This window comes from Pteropus vampyrus, unplaced genomic scaffold, assembly GCF_000151845.1.
Source record: "Pteropus vampyrus isolate Shadow unplaced genomic scaffold, Pvam_2.0 Scaffold19, whole genome shotgun sequence".
In the NCBI taxonomy this organism is placed as follows: domain Eukaryota; kingdom Metazoa; phylum Chordata; class Mammalia; order Chiroptera; family Pteropodidae; genus Pteropus; species Pteropus vampyrus.
Window position 1 is genome coordinate 16,968,700 of NW_011888800.1, and position 22,560 is coordinate 16,991,259.

Consider the following 22,560-nt stretch of genomic DNA (forward strand, 5'->3'; position numbering starts at 1 on the left):
TTGTACAGAATAAGCCAACTTTGTAGAACACTGAGGCTTTTTACCACTGAGAAAGAAGATGTGTATATTTGATTAATATCCACCATAAAAGCTACCTGGAGGAAAAGGAGATAGCATGCTCCTTTACTTCATGCTGACCTAAAGAAGAGAAATCAAATTAATTTCAGTACTTTTCATTGTTTCAGTGGCAACATGGTTATAACAAACTTCATTTTTTAAATCAAATAGCTTATTATAGAAGAGAGTCAAAAAGCTTTCTTCAAACTACATCTTGATAAATGTGAGTTGGTATGCAAACGTTACCATACTTTACCTATTGAAAATAATGCTATCTGCACAGTCAAATATATCTAAGTGTAATATCTCCCACACCTCCACTTTAGGGCCTAAAGTTCTTCTTTACCTGATTTCTGAAGCTGATACTGTCACTTGTGACTTAGGAACACCATTATATTGGCTCTTCTTTATCCTTTTCAAAGGGGTAACCCAGACACTTTTCTCCAAAAAATAAGCCAGTATACAAAGCTATTTTTTTTTAACCTATGAGGATTATGAAACAAATATTTAAGAAAAGAAACCATTACTCTTACAAATTCAGACTTTTTCCATACAGGTGTTATTTGAGGACACGGTTTGGATGAAATTGTTTAACAATAAAGTGAAAGGGACAGAATCCTTGGGTATGGAGAGGAAAGGCAAGCAGTTTGCTGAGGAAAATAGCTAATGAAATTAAATGAAAATAATAATATGATATTATGAAAGACAAGGTCAACTATTTTGAGAAAAGAGGAGTATATAACATCAGCTGTCACAAAATGTTCAATTAAGATGGGGAAAGAAATGAGTCCATGGGATTTGGTAATTAATGAAGCAGTTGAAGTTGAAGTATAATTTCGTAGCAATCTCAATGAATGGCATCGATGAATTACTGTGTAAAGTGAGTTCGTTTATTCACAAATATAACACAATTGTTAAAAGTCAAGTTTTTAAGGACAAGTTTATATATTTGAGCAATGCCCATGACACAATGATAAATGAAAAAAAAAGGATACAAATCTCTTATAAATAGGACTGAAAGAAAAGGCACTAAAGTGCCAGTGGTGCAACCACCTGGTGGGATACCACTATTTTGTTGTTTTTGTTTTGTATTTATACAAAAATTGTAAAAATTTCTATGTTGTATTAAGTTTATAAGAAACTATGAAAAAAGAATAAAAGTTGGTGAAGAAATAGAGTATTCAGTTAAGGAATTGAAGGGGAAAACAGAGTTTGGTCAAGAGTGAGAAGGTTTTGTCGTGAAAACAGATTTTATTTTCATTGTTGGGTAGAGTAGACATTTTTTATTATTTAATAGGATAAATTTAAACGTGTTTATAAATCGTTAGGAAAGAAATTACTTGCAAGAGTGAAGCTGCACACTTATCAGATGGAGAATAAGTGATGCAGTAACATCCCAGAGGAGAAAGAAGGAAGTGCAGTGGAGAAGACAGAAGGACACACATTCTTTGGAATAAGAAAGGACAAGTTCTATTTTGAAATTTGAGGAGACAGTGTAGGAGTCCTTGCACAAAATGCTAAGCTTTTGATATGGAAACGAAAAATCGGGGAAGTCTATACCCTATTTCCCTAATCTTTTCTATGGTTGTCTACAAGGATAAGAAATGCTTATCTGCAAGACAAGGGCTATGATATAGATGCAGGAGCTGAAGGAGTTAGGTAAAGGTTTGGATAAGCTACTGAAGGGAATAGAAAGAGGAATGCTTCACTACCATGGAAGAAGAATTCCTAGTAAAGCTGAAGGTCTCATTTGATACCGGGAAGCATAAATTTATTGCCACAACAATTCATGTGGATGTGAAATTTTCTCAGAATTTCTCAGCGTTCTGATACTGATATAGTAACAGATCTAGCAGATGGTTGGATTGACTCTAGGTTGAAATTTTGCAGAAAAAGCAATGAAAAGGTAAAGGAGTTAGTATATAGATTATCACATCAAGAGAAAAGTTGAAGTGATTCACCATGGGGTCTGGTGATAAGTGACACCATGACAGAGAGAGAAAGAGAAGAACAAAAGATTTTGTTAGGAACATTGTATTTTATAAGATTTTAAAGAGGAAGTCTAAAGTCTAAGACGTAGTTCTGGGAGTAGATTGTTGAAAATTGAGCATAGAACAGTGGTGTATTAGAGCTGCTTTATACCTGCTCACAATGAGTGATTACCAAATTTTCAGAAATATTGCAAACTGGTTGTTGAACAAAGTCATCCTTGAGACTGGAAATATGGAGAGTACTCACATCATGGAAATTGACAAATGCTAAATATCAAGGGTTTCTTCTTTTGGAGAGATGATTTAGCAGCACACCATTGAGTGTGAAGTTGTTTGGAGTCAAGAAGATCAAAGAACTTTATTGGATAGAACATCTCCATGGGTGTTGAAAACACCATGGGTAGATCAAGGGTTGGAAAGGAAGAAAACTCCATGAAGTGGGGGGTCGATATTTCAACTTCAGTAAAAAGTCTTTAGGAAATGTATTTAGTGAGTTATCTTAAGACAAAAAGAGCAAGTACATTATTAGTAAACGTGATGTTAATCTAGCTCAATATTTTTTTTTTTCTTGAGCACATACACCCTCTTTGACACAGGCAGTACAGGCAAAAACAAACACACTAATAAACATTTTTTTGGCATTACAAATGGCTTTTTTTGTTCACTTATTCAAATGCATGTATGTGACACCTCATGTAAGGCACTATAGCAGGTAGTGGAGGCACTAAAAGATGTTGACCTCTACTGTCAGGGGCTTATACTCTAATGGGGTAGTCATATAACTATGCATAATAATAACCACAGATCTCTCTCAAATTAAGTGCAAAGGAATTTATACTTATATATTTGCTTTGAGACTGAAGAAAACCTAGTTATTGATTCTAGGACTTCAGGGGCTCAAGGAAGCTTGACAAAAGGAACAGAGCTTTTACGGATGAGTAATATTTTTCGAAGTCTAAGAAGTAGTAGAAAAACTGCCTTAGGCCTGGGAAGACATGTGAGTAAAGACTAGGGAAGTAAAGATGCAAAATAAATTTAAAGAAGTTTGTATAAGGTAGTCTGCCTACTGAATATGGCAGAATCAAAGAAACAAGTATAAGAGGAAGCTGTGTTATTGGGTTAACATTAATTTTTGAGAGTCTTTAACGCCCACTAAGATGTCTGGACTTCATTCTTGAGGAATAGAGTATAATTTGATAGAATTTTCGATTTAGAAAGATCATTCTGTAAGAGAAATATTATAGAAGAGAGAGAGAGTTTGTTTATCAGACAGAGTTCATTTGTAGTAATAGAACCCATCCAGGCAGCTTTAAGTAGAAAGGGATTTGGCACAGGGAATTAGATGCTTACAGTATTACCTGAAGGACTGGAAAAGGATCCTTCTGTAATAATTCCTAAAATATCACAGTGAAACTTATTTGCAAGGGAAGCTATGAGCTTTCTTACTGTCAGGAAGATGAAGAATCAGAAGGCTGCTTCTACTGCCAATGCAACTGTCTTTTTAAAAACCACAAAGCTAGTGATCAGAGACTGAGAAGCAAATGTCTCCAGGACTTAGCAGCAAAAATAAAATCAAGAAGAAAGAAATGGGACTCCTTGTCATGGCTACTTTCCAAAGGTAGCAGCGCACACATATATCTAATAGGCATAAACTAAGATAATTGCAGAAACCTATCTGCAAAAGAGTTCGAGAAATAGAGTAGTTTTCTAGCCTCAAAACTACAGAAAGCCACACTGAAGAAAGGAGGAATGAGTAACCCAGTTCTTGGTATTGAACACAGGAGGACTAGGTGGAAATTTAGTAAGAAGGCTGATACGCTAGCCCTGGCAAGACAAAGTGATGCTACATCTGGACAGTAATTTAGAGAAAATGAAGTGTGACAAAGGAGAGAATGAATGTGAGAAACATTTTGGAAGAGATTGTTTCTTTATGACTTGCCAAGTAATTAGTTCTGGAAGAGGGGGATCTAGTTTTCGTGCTGCCTAAACCTTGTACAATTTTATGAGACTGTTTTTAATAAGAAGAATACAAAATTGTCAATTAAAAATTTGATGTAAAATTAATATTTCTAATAAAAATAAATCACAAGGGATTATAAATTATTATAATAAGGCAAACTCCACAAACATTATGAATTCCTGAAAAACATAATATTTTTATTTGTTGACTGCCTGACACACCTCAATAAAGAGTTTTTTCTGTAGTTTTTGGGTATAGATGCTGGATTGCTTTTTCATATGACAAAAACTCTCAAATATCATTTTTATTGGAAAAAAAGATAATTCACTTTTTCCTAGCAGAACTGACCAAACTTTTTAAATCGATACTTTAGAAAAGTTTCTTTTACTTTTATAATGCATTGGTAATGCCACATACATTTTAATGCCTTTCATCAAATTTGGGAAAATATTTATTATGAGTTTTTCATGTGTGGTGTCAAAGCAAAAATTGCACTCAGCAAAGTTAAACAGTCAAGGAAGATTCTGTTTAAGGCCATTGCCCTAGGGAGAGAGCTCACTCTGAGCTCTACTCCACTGAAACAAGAGATAGAATTTTTTACCGTCTAGAATAAGCTAGAGGAAAAGTACCTGAAGATATTAGGAGAAATGTCGATCAATGGGATGTGTCCAGTATGTTGAACTGAGTTTGCCAGTGTGTTTTTTTCTGAGAGTAGGGCATCTGTATTCAGTAATTGACACCCATGGAAGTTAGTCTTCTATCCTCCCACAGAGGTTGAGAGATTGAGGAGCTATCTCTCTGGTGAATACATTTCAAAGCGGTGGCTCCCAGGTGCTTAGGAAGACATTTCTGGGTTGTAAAACTGGCAAGAGGCTTTAAAAAAAATTTACATTTTAAAGAGGCAGAGAAAGAATTCACAAGGATAAATTTTCTAAAGAACATGCTCTAAAAATGAAAGGAGGTCAGGACCTAGAGTCAGGAAGAATGACTAAAGTCTAGTCAAACTGAGGGAAACAGGAAGCTCTCTGGGTCAGTGAAAGATAGCATCTCAGTGCTTTTTTAGTTTGCCTATAAAATGACTCTTTAAATACTCTTTGAATTAATAACATTTATTAATTTGTTTGTCATTAATAGAATCATTACATGGCATTGTATAATTTTATGGTATCTCTGTTGGTATCAGCATTAATTGCAAATCAATAAGAAATAAATTACCAACATGTTCATATGATAAATGTTAATCATCAAAAATGATCAAAATAGTCTATGCATTACTTCTATTTGAAATGTTTCTGTTATTCAATGACTGCTTTTGGTATGCTTTAGAAAAGAAGATTTTACAATTCGCTTGTCCAGGTCAGAATAATTTCTATCCTATTTTTGCAAATGCTACAAAAACCTAAGATCAGGTAAACATGAATAGGGCTCACCCTCCCAGGAAAACTTAAGCAAGTGACAGTCCCCAAATCTTAAGCATCATTACCTTCAGGTTTAAATTTACCCCTGCTGTTGGAGTAATACTCAGAAAGGAATGGAAGAGAGAAGCTGAGGAAGGTGCAGAGGTTTTTATACCCCTTCCTTATAAGAGTTTTCCCTTTCACAGTTCCCAGCATCCTAGAGAGACTAAGAGTGTACTTGTAAAGTAGCAACTGCCTCCCCTTCTCAAAATCTCCCCTCTGCTCATGGGCCAAAACTGGCCCACCAACTGGTTTTATATGGCCCATGAGCTAAAAATGATTTGTACATTTTAAAATTATTTTTTAAAAATATCAAAGGAAGACTTATTTTGTGGCACATAAAAATTATATGAAATTCAGATTTCAGTGTCTAGAAACAAAATTTTATTGGAAAACAAGCAGGCCCATTTGTTTATATATTGTTCTGGGAGGTGTGCTACAACGCAGAGTTTAATAGTTGTCACAAGGACCACAAAGCTGAAAATATTTACTGTCTGGCTCTTTACAATTTGTTGACCCCTGGCCTAGCATTATCCTTGTCAACTAAATATGTTTAAATTTTTAAAAACCAATAATACTTAGTATTATTGTTATTGATTTGGCCACTACCAAATACCAGACATGTGTCGTCCTTACCCAATGCGAAGAACGGAATAATGCGGCACGTTCTGATACTGGGCATGACCCTCAGGGGAGCCATTCTTTAATCACCATTTCTTTTATTCCTCAAATCACACCATGCAGGCGGTGGGCCTCCCCTGCTCTTGCAAAGGCAATCTCACTCTAGTTAAATAGAAATATGAAAGATAAAATTAAATTCCAAGCTATCCTGCTGTTTAAAGGATCACTATGAAAATTCAATCAGCAGTACACTTTTAATTTCACATCATCTGATATTGTCTAAGATTTTGTGACAACGAACCTGGCAGTTTTCTCCACAGTTTCTTATTTTCCTTGAATGTAAATTTTCCAGCTAGTTACGGAAGACCTAGGTAGGAAGGCCAAATGTGTGATCTGTATCAGTCAGAATTCTCTTCGTCTGCATGAAACAGATACTCAATTAAACAAACTTAAGATTTTTTTCCCCCATGTAACCTAAGTTCAGAGGTAATAAAAAAATTCAAAGCCAGTGTCACTGCTCAGAATTGTAATTTTTTGAAAGGGTGGGTGGACATGGCGAGAGTGAGATATGGGACTGTTTCTAGCTTCTTGCTCCAACATTCTTACCATTTGTTTAGCTTTTCATCTCATAGCCACAGGGTGACTGTTTTACCTCCTATTATCTAGGCTGAGTTTAAGATGGGAAAAGGAGAGAAACACAAAGGGCAAATGTAAAAAAAAAAAAAAAAGCCAACAACAACAACAAAAACCTGACACAAAATTATGTATCATTCTAATACAACAAACACTGCCTGGCAAGCACTCTTTTAGAATCTTTTCAAATAATCATTCATTGATAATATGCCAGCTGAGTCCATTCTCTTTAATAAGCTGTATTCATCTCATGGGCCTACACCATGCTACTTGGCCATTCCTGGAAGAAAAGAGTTCTGGGAAGGGAGAAATTTCTTAATGGATACATTTGACTCATGAAGTTCTAATAGTAAGGAAGAGTGGAAGAGTGGATATTGGACAACCAGAATAGCTGGTCTCAGTGTACATAACAGAGCCAGTGATTTGAGCCATAGCATGGTCGACTAGGGTCACGTCAGCTGTCTTAATAATTTGTACCAATCACAGAGGTCAGATAAAGAGGTCAGAGGTATGACGTGAACACATTCACTTTTACGATGATTGCAAGATTAACTTTACTGTGGCCTAAACTCATGGTTGTAGTAGCTCTTTTATTTTTCTATTTTTATTGAGAGCTACTGACCCACATGGATAGGGGATAGGTGGGCAATAAAGCACAGTATAGGTCACCTGCCTCCTGGTAAGGTATAATGGAGAATGGGAAAGAAAAATCTAAGACCTGATGGGGGCAGTTTATTCAGATAATTAAATTTTTATTCATCTCAATAAAAATACAGCTCATCTGTATTTTTCAGTAGTTTTACTAGAGAATCTTACCTGCCTAACAAGTGGCAAGCTTCTGGAAGACAAGGTTCATTTCTGAAGCTCCTTTATTGCTTCCATAAGGGTTAACACAGAGGCTGTACTCAAACTTTGTTCACTGATGTATAAACCTGATGGGGGCAGTTTATTCAGATAATTAAATTTTCAACTTAGGAACAATTCATCAACTCCATTTAATACTCAGCTCACTTAATCGAGATCAGCAGCTCCAAGGGATAAGAGCTATATACTCCATAAATCCAATACCTTATATGTGAAACCATTAGAAAAAAGTTGTAGTTTTGCCAGTACCTTCCAAAGTACAATCTGATATTTATAGAATATTAATATAGGCAGAGACTTTTACTACCATTTACTCCTACCTCCTACTTTCTTTCATTTTTGACTGGAAATCTGAGACTCAGAATGGTGAAACTGTCTACCTATATCATCTGTACATGTGACTTTGATGCTTTTACCTTACCTAATTTATTTAATCCATACAATTTTGTCCTTATTTTTATTAGTAAAAGTTCTTATTCTTATCATCTTTAAATCATTCTATAAAGAGATCAGTCCAACACCGATATAGGATCAGGAGGGAAGCATCAGTATTTTTGGTCTGCTAATTTTATACATTTTTTTTTTTTTTAGCACTTAGTCATAAATGTTTAAAGGCAATCGATCCTTTCAGATTATGAAGTCTATACTTGTTGCCAAAAGGAAAATGCTTTTTGAAATTGTTTTTGAAAAAACAACAGCTGTTCTCACATCCATAGGTGGGAGAAGTATAAAAACTATCATTTATTTCTGGGGTGGTGGGGTGTTTGTATGGGGTTAGAATGAGAGGTAAGTTATATTTTCTCTTTCTGAGTCATATTGCTGTGAATCAGTACAGTGGCAATTCAGTTGTCTGGACTCTTTCTACAAAACATAATTCTCTGGATACTTTCTCATTCATCACAGAGAAGCAGTGTGACTTATTGGAAAGAGTGCGAATTTGGTGTCGAAGAGGACTGAGTTCAAATTACTGCTATGTCACACTAGCTTTATGATCTTGGACAAGTCATTGATATATTTGAATCTTCCTTTCTATAAAATGGGGACAATAACTCATAAAATTTTGTAAAGATTACATTTAGAATGACCATTTATTTACATTCACCAATTTTGCATTTTCTTTGTACAGAGAGAAAAATTTATAAAACTACTGGACCAGTTGCACAACTCTTTAAGGATTGACCTGTCAAAGTATAGGGTATGTGCAAAATTATTTGCCTGAATATTGTAAAATATTGTGTTTGGCTCAGATTTCTTGTCATAGTATAAAAAATTATTCACTATGTAATAGAAAAGTAAAAATCCTGATTACAGGATATTGAGTCCTACTTAGTGTCTGCTTGTTACTTAGGGTCACTACAAGGGTCCCCTAAGTAAGCAAGCAGATGTCCCTTGTTTACGTACCTTGCCACACATAAGCCTACAACAGTACTGTGTGTATGTGTATATGTGTGTAGCTTAATTTTTATAATTATTTTAATAACCATTAGGTTGAGTGGCCCTCAGCTAATTTATGAAGTAGACATGTGGCCCAGTCCTAATCTTGAAAGCTCATCCTTCGTAACTGAGATATCCTGATATTTCCACAGCTTTTGAGATTCCTACTTGGATTTACTGCTTAACACACTCATTCTAGATCAGTAGAATGTGCTTTTTTGAAGCTGTCCACCGAGAGTTCATTGTCAGCAATTCTGTACTTCACCTCCAGGTGAAACATACACAAATGCACGCACACACAAATATTCACACGTGTGTGTAAGTGTAAATACACACACATAATTTTAGTCATAAAATAGTTACAAAAAATTAGGTACAAATTGAAATTACAAACAAAATTATAGCAATAACTATTGTATTCTTTAACAGTTTATCCTGAACATCTTTTTATATCTGCACGTAGATATTTCTCCTGTATTCATTTTTTTAGTGTCTTATTGATGGATATCTTAATTGCATGTTTCTGGAAATTATAATACCAACTTTTGTCAAACTCATCTTTCATATTGGAACTGAAGCCAACACTACGAGAAGAGAACCGCTATGCCATCCAATGAAAGAGTTACTGCAAGGCAAGAAGGGCCTTGAGTTTACCTCATTTGCTGTCATTTAGGCACTCAACTCTGCTCTAACTCATGAATAGCTAAAAGTTACCTGTGGTTTCCCCAGTAGCTCTTTAAAAAGCCAATCCAAAAGCATGTTAATATGAGAAATTTCCCAATGTTAAAATTGTTTCTTAGACCAACAGTTTCATAATTATACCTTTTCCTTTTTTTTCCAAAATTCAAAACATCTGCATTTTCATATGACATTTGTCACCAAATCTCATTAACAGAAACCTTTTGTCGAAATCCACAGTACTTCAGAGAGATACTATGCAATGCAGTCTAATTTTTTAACTTTAAAAAGTGTATTTTGGATTCAAAGTAAATGTAGCACATATAAAACTTCTCAAAGTGTTTTTGAAAAAAATTACCCATCTTGAGAAAACTATAAACAATATTTTCAAATATATGCTGTCTTCCTCTCTTTTAGTGGCAAAACCATTTTATGAACAAAGATGAATAACCTAATAACATTGCCTTAATAACATTGTTTTGTATATTTTTATTGCATTGTGGAAATAGAATATAGCTTTCTAAGACTAAGAAGAGCGTGTTTCCAAATTGTTTACTTTCTGTACTGTTTTATGATAAAAATATAGTAAGAATACCATAGAGATATTTTTTTAATTTTTATACAGTTTACTTCTCATTTTCTTTCACATAAAGCTAGTTTTAGTTTATTTTTTCACTGGAGACTTAATGCTGATAATTTACCCATTTTCTGTTTCCTAATTACGCAGGAAAACTTTCCTGCCAGCAATGCTGAAAGACTGCAAGACCTGAAATCAACTGTTGATCTGCTAACAAGTATCACCTTTTTTAGGATGAAGGTACTTTATTTTATTTCTGTCATTGTCTTGGTGTGACATAACACATTTCTTTCCTGGTAAAGTGTAGTTTTACGCTTCTTTTTTTTTTATTTTTATGGAAGGGTAAATGACTTACAATATTACATTAGTTTCAGATATACAGCATAGTGATTCGATATTAATATACATTACAAAGGAATCATCATGATAAGTCTAGTTTCCTTCTGTCACCCTACAGTTATTATAGTATTATTGATTATATTCTCTATACCAGGGGATCCCGACCCCTGGGCTGCAGACTGGTACCAGTCTGTGGCCTATTGGGAATCATGCTGCACAGCAGGAGGTGAGCAGCTGGCAAGAGAGTGAAGCTACCTCTGTATTTTCAGCCGCTCCCCAGTGCTAGCATCACCGCCTCAGCTCCACCTCAGATCATCAGGCATTAGATTCTCATAGGAGCACTGGTCCTGGGTGCCACAAAGTTTGGGGACCACTGCTCTACACTGTTCATTACACACCGCCCCATGACTTATTTATCTTAAAATTGGAAGTTTACCTTCCTTAATCCCCTTTACCCATTTTACCCATTCCCTTACCCCTGTTCTTCTGGCAACCACCAGTTTGTTCTCTGTATCTATGAGTCTATTTATGTTTTGTTTTGGTAGTTCATTTTATTTGTTCTTTAGACTTCACATAAGAGCAATTATATGGTATTTGTCTTTCTCTGTCTGACTTAGTTCACTTCGCATAATACCCTCTAGGTCCATCTATATTGTTGCAAATGGAAAGATTTCATTCTTTTTTTATGGCTGAGTAATATTCCTCCCTCCCTACCTTCCTCCTTCCCTGCTGCCTCCCACCCTCTCTTTCTCTTTCTCTCACTCTCACTCTCTCTCTCTGTGACATTTTCTTCATTTATCAGTGGACACATAGGTTTCTTCCATATCTTGGCTATTGTAAATGATGCTGCAACAAACATTGGAGTGTATATATCTTTTTGAATTGGTGTTTTTGTTTTCCTCAGATGAATATCCAGAAGTGAGATCACTGAGTCATATGGTAGTTTTATTTTTAATTTTTGAGGAACATCGATACTGTTTTCCATGATGGCTAAGCCTGTTTACATTCCCACCAACAGAGTACAAGTGTTCTTTCTTACACCAACTTTTTTTTTTTTTTTTTTTGTTTTTTTGGCTTTTTGATAATACCCATTATAACAGATGTGGAGGGATATCTCATTGTGGTTTTGATTTGCATGTCCCGGATGATTAGTGACGTTGAGCATCTTTTCATGTGCCTGTTAGCCATCTATATGTCTTCATTGGTAAAAAGTCTATTTAGGTCCTCTATCCATTTTTTAATTGGATTATTTATTTTTGTATTTAGTTATGAATTTTTATATAGTTTGGATATTATCCCTTTATTAGATAAATCATTTGCCAATATCTTCTCCCATTTGGCAGGTTGCCTTTTCGTTTGGTTGATGGTTTCCTTTGCTATACAAAAGCTTTTTAGGCTTCACCTTTCTCTCAAACAGTACTGTTCAACTTTATCAATTAAGCTTGGTGCCTTCGCCTAAATTAAATGAATCTTCCTATAAATGGTGTGTTGAAAAAGAATTATCCTAGAAACAAAATATTCTGATACATTTGGCTCAAATTTAGTTTTAAATTAAATCCATCTTAAAGCTCTCAAGTAAGTGGACATGGTACTTAAAAAAAAAAAAGTAGTTAACAATGTTAAATGGAAATGGAGTTTACTTCTCATTTCAGTTTTAACTCAGATATCTTGCTGACTTTTTCCTCACAGGAGAGTAGCTAATTCTTAAATTTACCCCAGTTGTGGCCACTTCTGTTTTTAGTGCTGGCAATGTCTACATAAGACTATATTTGATGGCTTAATTCATTAACATTTTTAACTATTATCTACCAAACTATGCAGGCATTTCTTTTTAGGTGTATCTCCTCTACTTTAATAGCAAGTTCTCTGCAATCATAGTTTGGCTAGCAGGACAGTTCGTGTAAAGTTTTCCTAAAACTACTGGGCAGGCTATGGACTAAATATTTTTGCTCCTGGAAAGAGTTTTATGATGTTTATTTAGAAATAATATTTTCTTTTTATTTTTTTCATGATTGTTTACACTAGAAGCACTACAAATGGTGCTTTATAACATGAGAGGAAACAAAATTATACTATGCCAACAATCATTTAGCTTCTTTAAAGTTCAATGAAAACTTATTTGGTTTAAAATCACAATTAAATTGAGTGACTGGAATAAATAGAATTTATGTCAATTTTGTTCTACCGGCAGTAGCTCTTGGAACTGTGTGTGGAAAATGATAGTGAGACCCAGTCCAGATTCAGTGGAAAAGTTTACAAGCTGACAAATGATTCCTGCCATTGTTCCTGAGAGGGTGGAGAAATGGGAGCGAGGCTAGATAGCTTAGCCTAAGTGTCATATATCTAATTTACAATTCCTTAGTCACCAGCCTTGCAGTGTTTAGAAAATAAAATCTCCTCAAACTTGCAACTCCTCCTCCCCCATCCTGAGTACCAGCTGATGACCTTGTTTTCTATTTCACTGAAAAAACAAGAGCAAAGATAGAGAGCTTCCTTAAGCTCCAACCCCAAGCTCCCACCACCCACTCCATCTACCTACTTACCTGTATCTGTGTCCATATACTCTTCCTTCTTTTTATTACTATTGATTCTGTTCTAGAAAAGGTTATCTCTAGAAAAGGCCATCTTTTCCACTTGTACAATTGATTTTATCCTTCCTTGAGTACTAAAACATAGGTTCAGCAATCCTCTTCACTTGCCTGAATTATCAAATTTTCCTTCTCTACTGGACATTCTCCATCAAGAAACAAGCTATTAATCTTCCAGTCTTAAAAATGTTTATTGACTCTACCTTCTTCTACAGCTGCTGTCCTAATTCCTCTTTACTTTTAACACCAAAACTCCTCAAAAGTCCTCTTTACATTTTCTTTTCAATTTCTTTACTCCCATTAGGTTTTGAACAAATTTCCTCTTACCATTTTTTTTTTTTTTTTTTTTTTTTTTTTACTACAGACAAATTCACTTTTCGTTATACAGATCTGCTAATTTTGACTACAGTCAACACACAGAACAGTTTCGTAAGCCTCTAGAATTCCCTTGTGCTGCTCCTTTACTGTCAACGCCTCTTCCATTCCCTGGCAACCACTAGTCTGTTGTTGTCTACTATAGTTTTACCTTTTCCAGAAGAACATCATGTAAATTAAATAATATGCCATCTAACATAACACCTTGGCTCTTCGTCCATCTTGTTGAGTATGCTGACAATTTATTCCTTTTAATATTGTGTATGTACTATGGGCATTTGCATTGTTTCCAGTTTGGAGCTATAACAAAACTGTTAAAAATATTCACATATATGTATTTTTTAGTGTAGTTTTCACTTTCCTAGGGTAAATACCTAAGAGTGAGGTTCTTGGGTCATTTGGTAAGCATACATTTTACTTTGCAAGAAATGCCAAATTGTTTTTTCAAAAGAGTTGTATAATTTTGCATCCTCAGCAGCAACATATGAAAATTCCAATTCCAGTTGCTCTGCACCTTTTAGTGAGACTCTTGGCATTTTCCATGCTTTTAATTAATTTTTTAGCCATTCTAAAATATCATATTGTGATCTTAATTTTCTTTATTAATTAATATTGCTGATTATTTTTTCTAGATTTGATTTGCCATCTGAGTTTCTTTTATGAACAATCTGTTGAAATATTTTACCCAATTTTCATTAGGTTGTTTTCTTATTGTTGAGTATTAAGAATTCATTATAAATCCGGATACAAGTCTTTTGTCGGGCACTTTATTTGCTAATATTTTCTCCATGTCTGTTCTTTGTCTTTTCATTCTCTAACAGTATCTTTTATACAGCAAATGTTTTTAATTTTGTTGAAGCCTACTTTATCAATTTTTTCTAATTATGGATAGTCCTTCTGGTGAAAGCAAGTTCACAAAAAGATTTTCCTGTGTTTCCTCTAAAAGTTTTATTTTACCTTTTTATATTTAGTCCAGTGTTCCATTTTGAGAGTTTTTTTTTAAATAAGCTGTGAAAAATGAGTCAAGGATTTTTTTTTTGCATATGCATGTTTAATTGTTCTAACACTATTTATTGAAAAAAATTATCTTTTATCCATTGAATTGCATTTACATCATTGTAAAAAAAAAAAATCAGTTAGCCATATTTAGCTCTATTTCTGAACTCTATACTGTTCGATTGTATAAACTTTCACCATTACCATACTGTCTTCATTACTGCAGCCTTATGGCAAATTGAAAAATTAGATAGTATGAGTCTTCCACCTTTTTTCTTTTTCAGAATTGTTTAGATGATGTTAGTTCTTGTTGGAATTTTGATTGGAATTGCATTAAATATACAGATCAATCTGGAGAGACTGAAATTTTAACATATTAGATTTGCAAATTTGCCCTTATTTTTTGATAAAGTCTAATCAGACTTTTACCCCATCACTTCACAAAAATGATCTTGTCAAAATCACCGACCATTATTTTGCTAAATCTAGTGGTCAATTATCAGTCCTCATTCTACAATGTTCAGTATCACTTAATATATTTCATCAATTTTTCCTCCAGGAAATTCTTTCTTCTCTAGATTTCCAGGACACCCCTCTTGCTTAGTTTTCCTCCTATCTCACTGGCTGCTTTTTTCCAGTTTTCACTGATTTTTTATGGTCTTCACTGCTTTGTTCTTTCTCAATTGCCTGATGTCATAGGGCTGGAATTACCCAGGTTTATTCCTTGGACCTATTCTCTTTTCTAACCATGCTCATCTAGTCTTGTTTCTTTAAAATTCTTCTCTAAGCTAATAGTTTCCAAATTTATCTCTCTAGCCCAAACATCTCCATTACTCCAGACTTATTTACCCAGATATCTACTTGAAATCTACTTGTATGCATAACAATCTTCTCAACCTTAACTTGTCCAAAACTGAGCTTGTGCTCTCTCAAGCACAGCCTTGCTGACCTAAGTTTTGGCCAACTCTACTGTACAAGTAACTCAAGCTAAAACCTTGGAGTCCTGATTCCTTTCTCACACACACCAATCATAGTGAGTCAGCAAATCCTGTTAGCTCTTCCTTTCAAAATCGTCATAATATGGTTTCTTATAACAGCTCCTAGGTTACCACTATAGTCTAAGCATTGTCTTTTCTTGACTGGATTATGGCACTATTCTCATTATTGGTCTTTTCATTTTTTCCATAGCCCACCTTAAGGCAGCATAAGAGAGATTTTTAAAAGATAAGGTCATTTTGCTCTTCTGCTCAGTTTGATTTCTGTCCACCATGCTCAAAGCTAAGGTTCTTACAATAGCATATATGAAATTTTTCCATCTGGCCCATCCTCCTACTTCTCTGAGTTCATATACTATTGCCATCTTCTGTGTTAATTCTCTTCCACTACCTGCTATCCCCTCTTCTCTGTTTTATTTTTGTTTTCAACATATATCATCACATAATATATTTGATTTATTATCTACTAGAAGTTAGATCCATGAGGAAATAGATTTCTGTTGTTCATTGCAGTATCATCATTGTCTGATATATAATAGGTGATAAATATTTGTTGAATGACTGGAATAAATGAATGAATGAATGATATGATAGGTCACTTTAAGTTTTTCTGTTCGAGTATTTACAGCTATGATCATTTTCACTGAGTTGTCATAACAGAAACTTAAAGTGGATATTTACACATTTAAAACATTTCTAAGACCACATTTTTCCTGAACATAGAAAAATCAACTAAAAGCATTTATTGAGTATTGTTTGACTTGTTTACACTGGATTACAATGTTCTACTTTTGAATTTAAGAAAATAATTTGTCCATCAGGTTCTGGAACTACAAAGCCCACCAAAGGCCAGCATGGTGGTAAAGGACTGTGTCAGAGCTTGCCTGGATTCTACGTACAAGTACATTTTTGACAATTGCCATGAACTCTATTCCCAGCTAATAGACCCGGTAAGAAGAGATATGTGTCTACTTTGTTTTCTAATGTCCGTTTCCATAGATTTAAAATGACAATAAATGGGAAAATATGTTCATTTAATTTCACGTTAACTGTTGGCTTTGAGAATTTTCAAATGTTTTCTTTACATTTGAACATCACTTTTATATACATAAAATATTTCACTCCTTACAATAACTTTTTGTAGTAAAGGTGTAAGTAACTTTATTATTTTTCAAGTTTTTCAGGTATGGAGTCAGTTTTAGAAGAATAAAGTGATTTATTCAAAGTCACACAATGGTCAAGTGGCAGATTTGGGACTAGATTTAGGATTCTAACTCCTGCCCCTATTTTATACTGCTTACCTTATCATTTTACTTCATAAAAGTGGTAGTTGGAGAAATTTTTATAGACTAAGATGGTAAAATTGTCACATATAGCATATAAATTTATTAAGAAATATTTTGAAATATAAAAGAAAATACAGAAACTAAATCAAACATGCATATATTTACTACCTACATGACAGTGTTAACATTTAGCAATATTTGCTCTCCTTTTTATTGTTTAAAGGCATTAAATGTAATACATGAAATGGCATTTCGCTTTGCACTTTCAAGTTCTATTCCTCCCCCCATCTTCCTCCTTCAGAGATGAACACTATTTTTTTTTTTTTTTGCGAGAACACTATTTTAATATAGGTATGTTTGAATATCTTTTCACATGTGCTCAGTGAACACTTCAGTTTTATTTTCTGCAAACTGCCTGTTAATCTTATGCTGAGTTTTCTCTTGGCTTGCTTATATTTTACTTATTAATTTGTGAAAAATCCTAAACTATATTATGAATATTAATCCTTTGTTGGTTCTGTGATTTCACATATTACTTCTCTCTTTATATTTGTCTTTCTACTTCATCGAAGTTTTCTAATGCATGCTCTGATTTATATATTGGTATTACTTCTATAAAACTGGTGTTTGGGGAAGGCTTCTTAAATGTATCTTTTGCCTATCTATTCTCTGAAGAATGCAGTTGCTCCTGTAGATATTGAAAACTGCAATTACTTATGGAACTTCCTAGTTACTTGAGTGAGGCAGATTCTAGAAAGCATATTTTGAATGAAGGCAAGTGGGATTCTTTTCAGTTGGGTTTCAAGTTAGGTTTCTTATGTCATTAAATCTTTCTGGAGTCACTGATTCCTTAGCCTAATAGGAAAAAAAAATTAAAGCTGATGTCTGTCATTGTATAAACAAAACAATATATAACCACATACTTCGTTCATAGTTTGTTTAGCTTGTAATTCGCGCTAGATGTGCTCTAGCTTAGAAACTTGGTTCTCTGAGATTTCTTAGAATTAAATTGTCTCTCACTACGCTCTTCCATTAGGTGGATTTCTAATGGCTTCCCTTTATCTATTCTCTACTATCTATCTTCTTCCCACAGGTTCTTTCAATTCTACATTTTCAACATCATTTTCTTTATTTTATCTAAAAAATAAAATTGAAACCTTTATTATATCATACAAATTATCTATACATAATTTCATAAACAATCTTCCCAGACCTTAACAGCCTCAATTTCCTACTTCTTGCAACTCCAAACCCAGATCAGTCCCCTCTCATGGTCCCAAAAGTCTATTCCTTGAGTCGACCATCCTGTTTTATGTCCATGAATTTATGTAACCTGTCCTGTATACCTAAAACGTTCTTCTCTCATTCTCTGCCTTCATCAAAGTCCAACTTAAATATGAGCTCCTGTTTTGCTAATTCACACCCAGTGGATGAATCAAATCACCAAGGTAAAGTGGCATAACTTACTTAGTGTCTTTCTAATGTAATAATAATAATTAATAATAATAATAATAATAATTTGATTTCTATGAGATATAAGAATATGGGCAGTTCCCATAAAGCAAACATGACCCTAACAAAAAGTAAATAAATTGTTACATCACAATGAATGTAATGTAATTTAATATTTGCTGACTTGACTTTCCAAAAAAAAAATTTACATTATTTGACAACCAACTAGTTTTCTTTATGGGTAGATAGATCTATAGATTTTGTATGAAATTTTGTCAGTGTGGGGAATGTTTGGAGCTAAGCTTTAAATCTAAGAAAAAGGCTTTTTATAAATATTGTTATTGTTTGAAATTCTAAAGGAAGCGTCCATTGGATATGCATAATTTAGGAAACTAATATTTCCTAGAGCCCTTCTATAAGCATCCTGGAACAGTTTTAATGATTAAGGCTCACTTCCCTCAGTTGACTGCAACTCCATTCTCCTGGGAGCTCAAGTGAAGACCTTTTTTTCCTCACGCCATACATATTAACTGCCCTCAATTTCTGAGGGCACATATTATCACGTGAGTGGAGAGCCAAATAAGAGTTTACCCACGGGAAAGTAACACGAAAAACACAGTCCCCCCAGTGCTTAGACAGTGCCTGGATCATAGAAGATGCTCAAAAAAGCATTTGTTGAATGAATTGAATAGATGAATAAACCATTTTTTTCTCAAACAACACAATAAGAATATACAGATATATTTAGCGTGTCATAAACAAGACGGAAATAAGTGCTCTATCCTGTGGTAGACACTCAGTGCTTGCCTGAAGTTTCTTGCAGTTGTTCTGGGTCATGTTGCAGGATCTTTGACAATGAGATATGGGAGGATTTGGCGAAAGCCACACCTAGTTCCAAACATTTAAAACATCCTGCAATATCTTCCAGCTCTCCCATTTCTGCTTCAGTAACCTGGAAGGACACACATTCCAGATGGTACCGCTACCAGATGGAGGAGGACTGTCCAGCTAGTTTGACTTTGGATATTTAAGAAATAATCCATCATTGAGAAACTCACTGAGATTCGGAGATTTATTTAATACCACAGCACAAATTGACTTATTTTGACTAATAGACCTTTAAATCCATTTCCAGCCTACCATCCAAACTATCTTTAAAATATATCCATGTTTATATGACTGTCTTAACTATATAATCTCCATTTAATCATGGGATTAAGTCCAAACTCTATGCCATTACTCAAAAGTCCTCCAACGTCTGAATTCTGACTATCTTTTCTTATTTCAACCAATTTCCACCTTACATTCTATGATTCAGTGCACTACACTTCATGATGCCTTCGTCTGCATTGTCTTCAGCTGCCTAAAGTTGCTTCACTTCTCCAAACACTCTCATGGCTAACTCTAGCTCATCTGACCTTTTTTTCAGAAAGCCTTTAGGACCTCTCCTAGCTGAATTAAGTGTTCCTGCTCTCTGCACTTGTAATAACCTGATATGTCACTAATAGTGCACTTATGCCAAATTTGTTGGGCACATAATATAATGGTTGTTTGGCACATCTTGCGCAGTAGGCTGTGAGTTTCATCTTTGTAGCCCCAGTGTTCAGCGTTGAGCCTGACTTGGAGTAGGGTTGATAAAGTAATTAATAAAAAATGAATTTTGTAAAAACAGCATTATGTTTCTCAATTTCCTTCAACAGCTTTACTTCTAAGTCTATGGTCAAGAATATGATCAAAACATTTGAGTTCAAATTCCAGCTCTACTGCTAATTAGTTTTGTGGCCTTGGGTAAGCTACTTAGCCTCTTCATGTCTATTTTCTTTATTAGGACATATTTTAATATTTATACTTCTTCTGTTTTATCTGAGTTTTCTCTAGATTTAATGCCTGAAACCAAAAAATAAGAATTTCAAGGTTGTTAGACACATTACAATTCTGATTATTTAAATGTCGCGCATACATTCTCCAAAGACATTTTGAAGAGCCATATAAAAATAATGCTTGGAATAAAAATGGAAAATAGATTTAACAGAAAAGTCAAAGTAGTTGCAGTTAGAAGAACAAGATAGACGTGTGGTGTCTGGAGTCTGGCTTCACACTCACAGAGCTGCATTTACCTTGCTTGACTCACCAGGCTCCTTGTTCTTCAGTTTAGCATAACTAAGAATTCAGATGTGGCAACGTGGACATACGTGATTGATTTCTTGTAAAAAGACATCTGAGAGATCAAACTATAACTAGCCCAATGCTCTAATTACATTTCTTTAATTAATAATGAGTTTAAGAATCATAAATTTACTAGCTTTTGAGTAACCATTTTTATTAATGGCCTGTTATTGCCTTGTGCCTATTTTTCAAAACAGAATCTTTGTCTTTTGTTGGTTAATATTCTGGTGTTTCTTAGTCCTTTGTCAGCTTACATGGCAAAGATTTTTCACAATCCATTGTCTTTATCTTTGCCATAGTGCACATTTATAAGAAATTCTCAATTTTCATGTAATCAAATTGATCAGCTTTTCTATTTAAAATTTATACTTTGGAGTTTTAAAAAGTCTTTTTTACTCATCCCACAAATACAGAGACTCTTTATGTAGACTTAGTGAAATGAATGTGTTCTAGCTTGGTAATAATCACTGTTAAGACCATCCAACTAATTTCCCTTGGTGGTGGTGTTTCATGTTCCTAACGTAACCTTCAGACTACAGATTTTCTTTTCATATAGATATTCTTTCAGGAAAGAATAAACCAAAACATTTCAAATCTAAATTTTTATTTATTTTTTATTTTTTTTATTTTAAAGAAACTATCATTTGTTCCCTGAGGTGTCCTCAGAACCTACACTAGTGCCTGGCATATAATAGAGTCAACTTGTCTGTCTATCTGTCTGTCTTCCTGTCTTCCTGTCTTTCTGTCTTCCTTCCTTCCTTCTTTCCTTCCTTCTTTCCTTCTTTCTACCCATCCATTCATCCATTTATCCATCCATCCATCTATCCTATCCATCTATCCATCATCCATCCATGGAAAATGACATATATATTCTTAGAGTCTCTTTGTTTCCTTCCCAAATCAAAGCTCCCTGCCTCTAACCTCTGAGACAGTCTCTATTATAAATTTGATATTAGCTTTGGGGGTTTGTCTTTGTATACATTTATCATAAATGTCTATTATCCACTCGTGGTACTGTATCTCCATTAATCTCTCATATACTACACTTTATAAACAAATAGTACAGGGGTATGGTTACATGTGGTAACTCGGGAACTAGACTGCCTAAATGTTAATTATTTGGTAGGAATTTGGTAGGTCCACAATTTTTAAAGTTTAGTATTTCTTTTTGAGTACCTAAGCTGATACATTAAGGTAGAGTTTATTGATTTATTTTTTTATAATTGCCTATCATATTATTATACTTCAATTTACATATTAACTTTAATGTTTCACTTTACAAATGTGCATTAAGTATCTTTGTGGAGGAAGGCATATGTGCACCTTCTAGTCTGTACTCTTAAAGAACAAGAGAATGCCCTTTCTTCCTCTACTTTTCCATTTCTTCTCAAAATAATGTAAACTTATCATTTCGTGCCATGTGGTCAAACATACCCTCTATTTTTTCACGTGTGTTAAAATGCCTTGTTGCTTGTCTGATTCCCACAGTAAACACTGATTTTAATGAGAATAGAAACTCTGTCTTACTATTATTAAATTTCAGTATATAACACTGTGCCTCACAAACAGCAGAAATCAAAAAATACTTGCTTACGTAATGGAACTTTATATGATAACATCTTTTTTAAATTTATTTTTCAGTTATAGTTGACATACAATATTATATTAGTTTCAGGTGAACAACATAGTGAGGAGACATTTATATACCTTATGAAATGATCATCCTGATAAGTCTAAGTACCTATCTGGCATGGCACATGGTTATTACAGTATTATGGACTATATTTCCTATTCTCTACTTTGCGTCTCATGACTACTTTTATAACTGGTAATTTGTGCTTCCTAAGTGATTTCACCTTTTTTAACCTATCTCTCCAATTTCCCTCCCATATGGCAACCATCAGTTCTCTGTATCTATGAGTTTGTTTCTGTTTGTTCATTAGTTTATTTTTTTAGATTCTACGTATAAGTGAAATCATATGGATTTGTCTTTGTATGGCTTATTTCACTTAGCATAATACCTTCTAGGTTCATCCATGTTGTCACAAATGGCAAGATTACATTCCTTTTTTATGGCTGAGTAATAGTCCA

General features: G+C 34.2%; 1 protein-coding gene across 1 annotated transcript in view; it reads left to right on the top strand.

Moving 5' to 3' along the window:
* LOC105288825 (protein unc-13 homolog C) overlaps positions 1–22,560 on the top strand; it is a gene marked incomplete at its 3' end in the record, with an annotated part of 460,652 nt that overhangs the window by 296,057 nt on the left and 142,035 nt on the right. Inside the window, exons 14-16 of the mRNA XM_023527723.1 lie at positions 8,710–8,778; positions 10,423–10,512; positions 16,387–16,515. Coding sequence (XP_023383491.1) covers positions 8,710–8,778; positions 10,423–10,512; positions 16,387–16,515 — 288 coding nt within the window. The remainder of the gene's footprint in view (positions 1–8,709; positions 8,779–10,422; positions 10,513–16,386; positions 16,516–22,560) is intronic.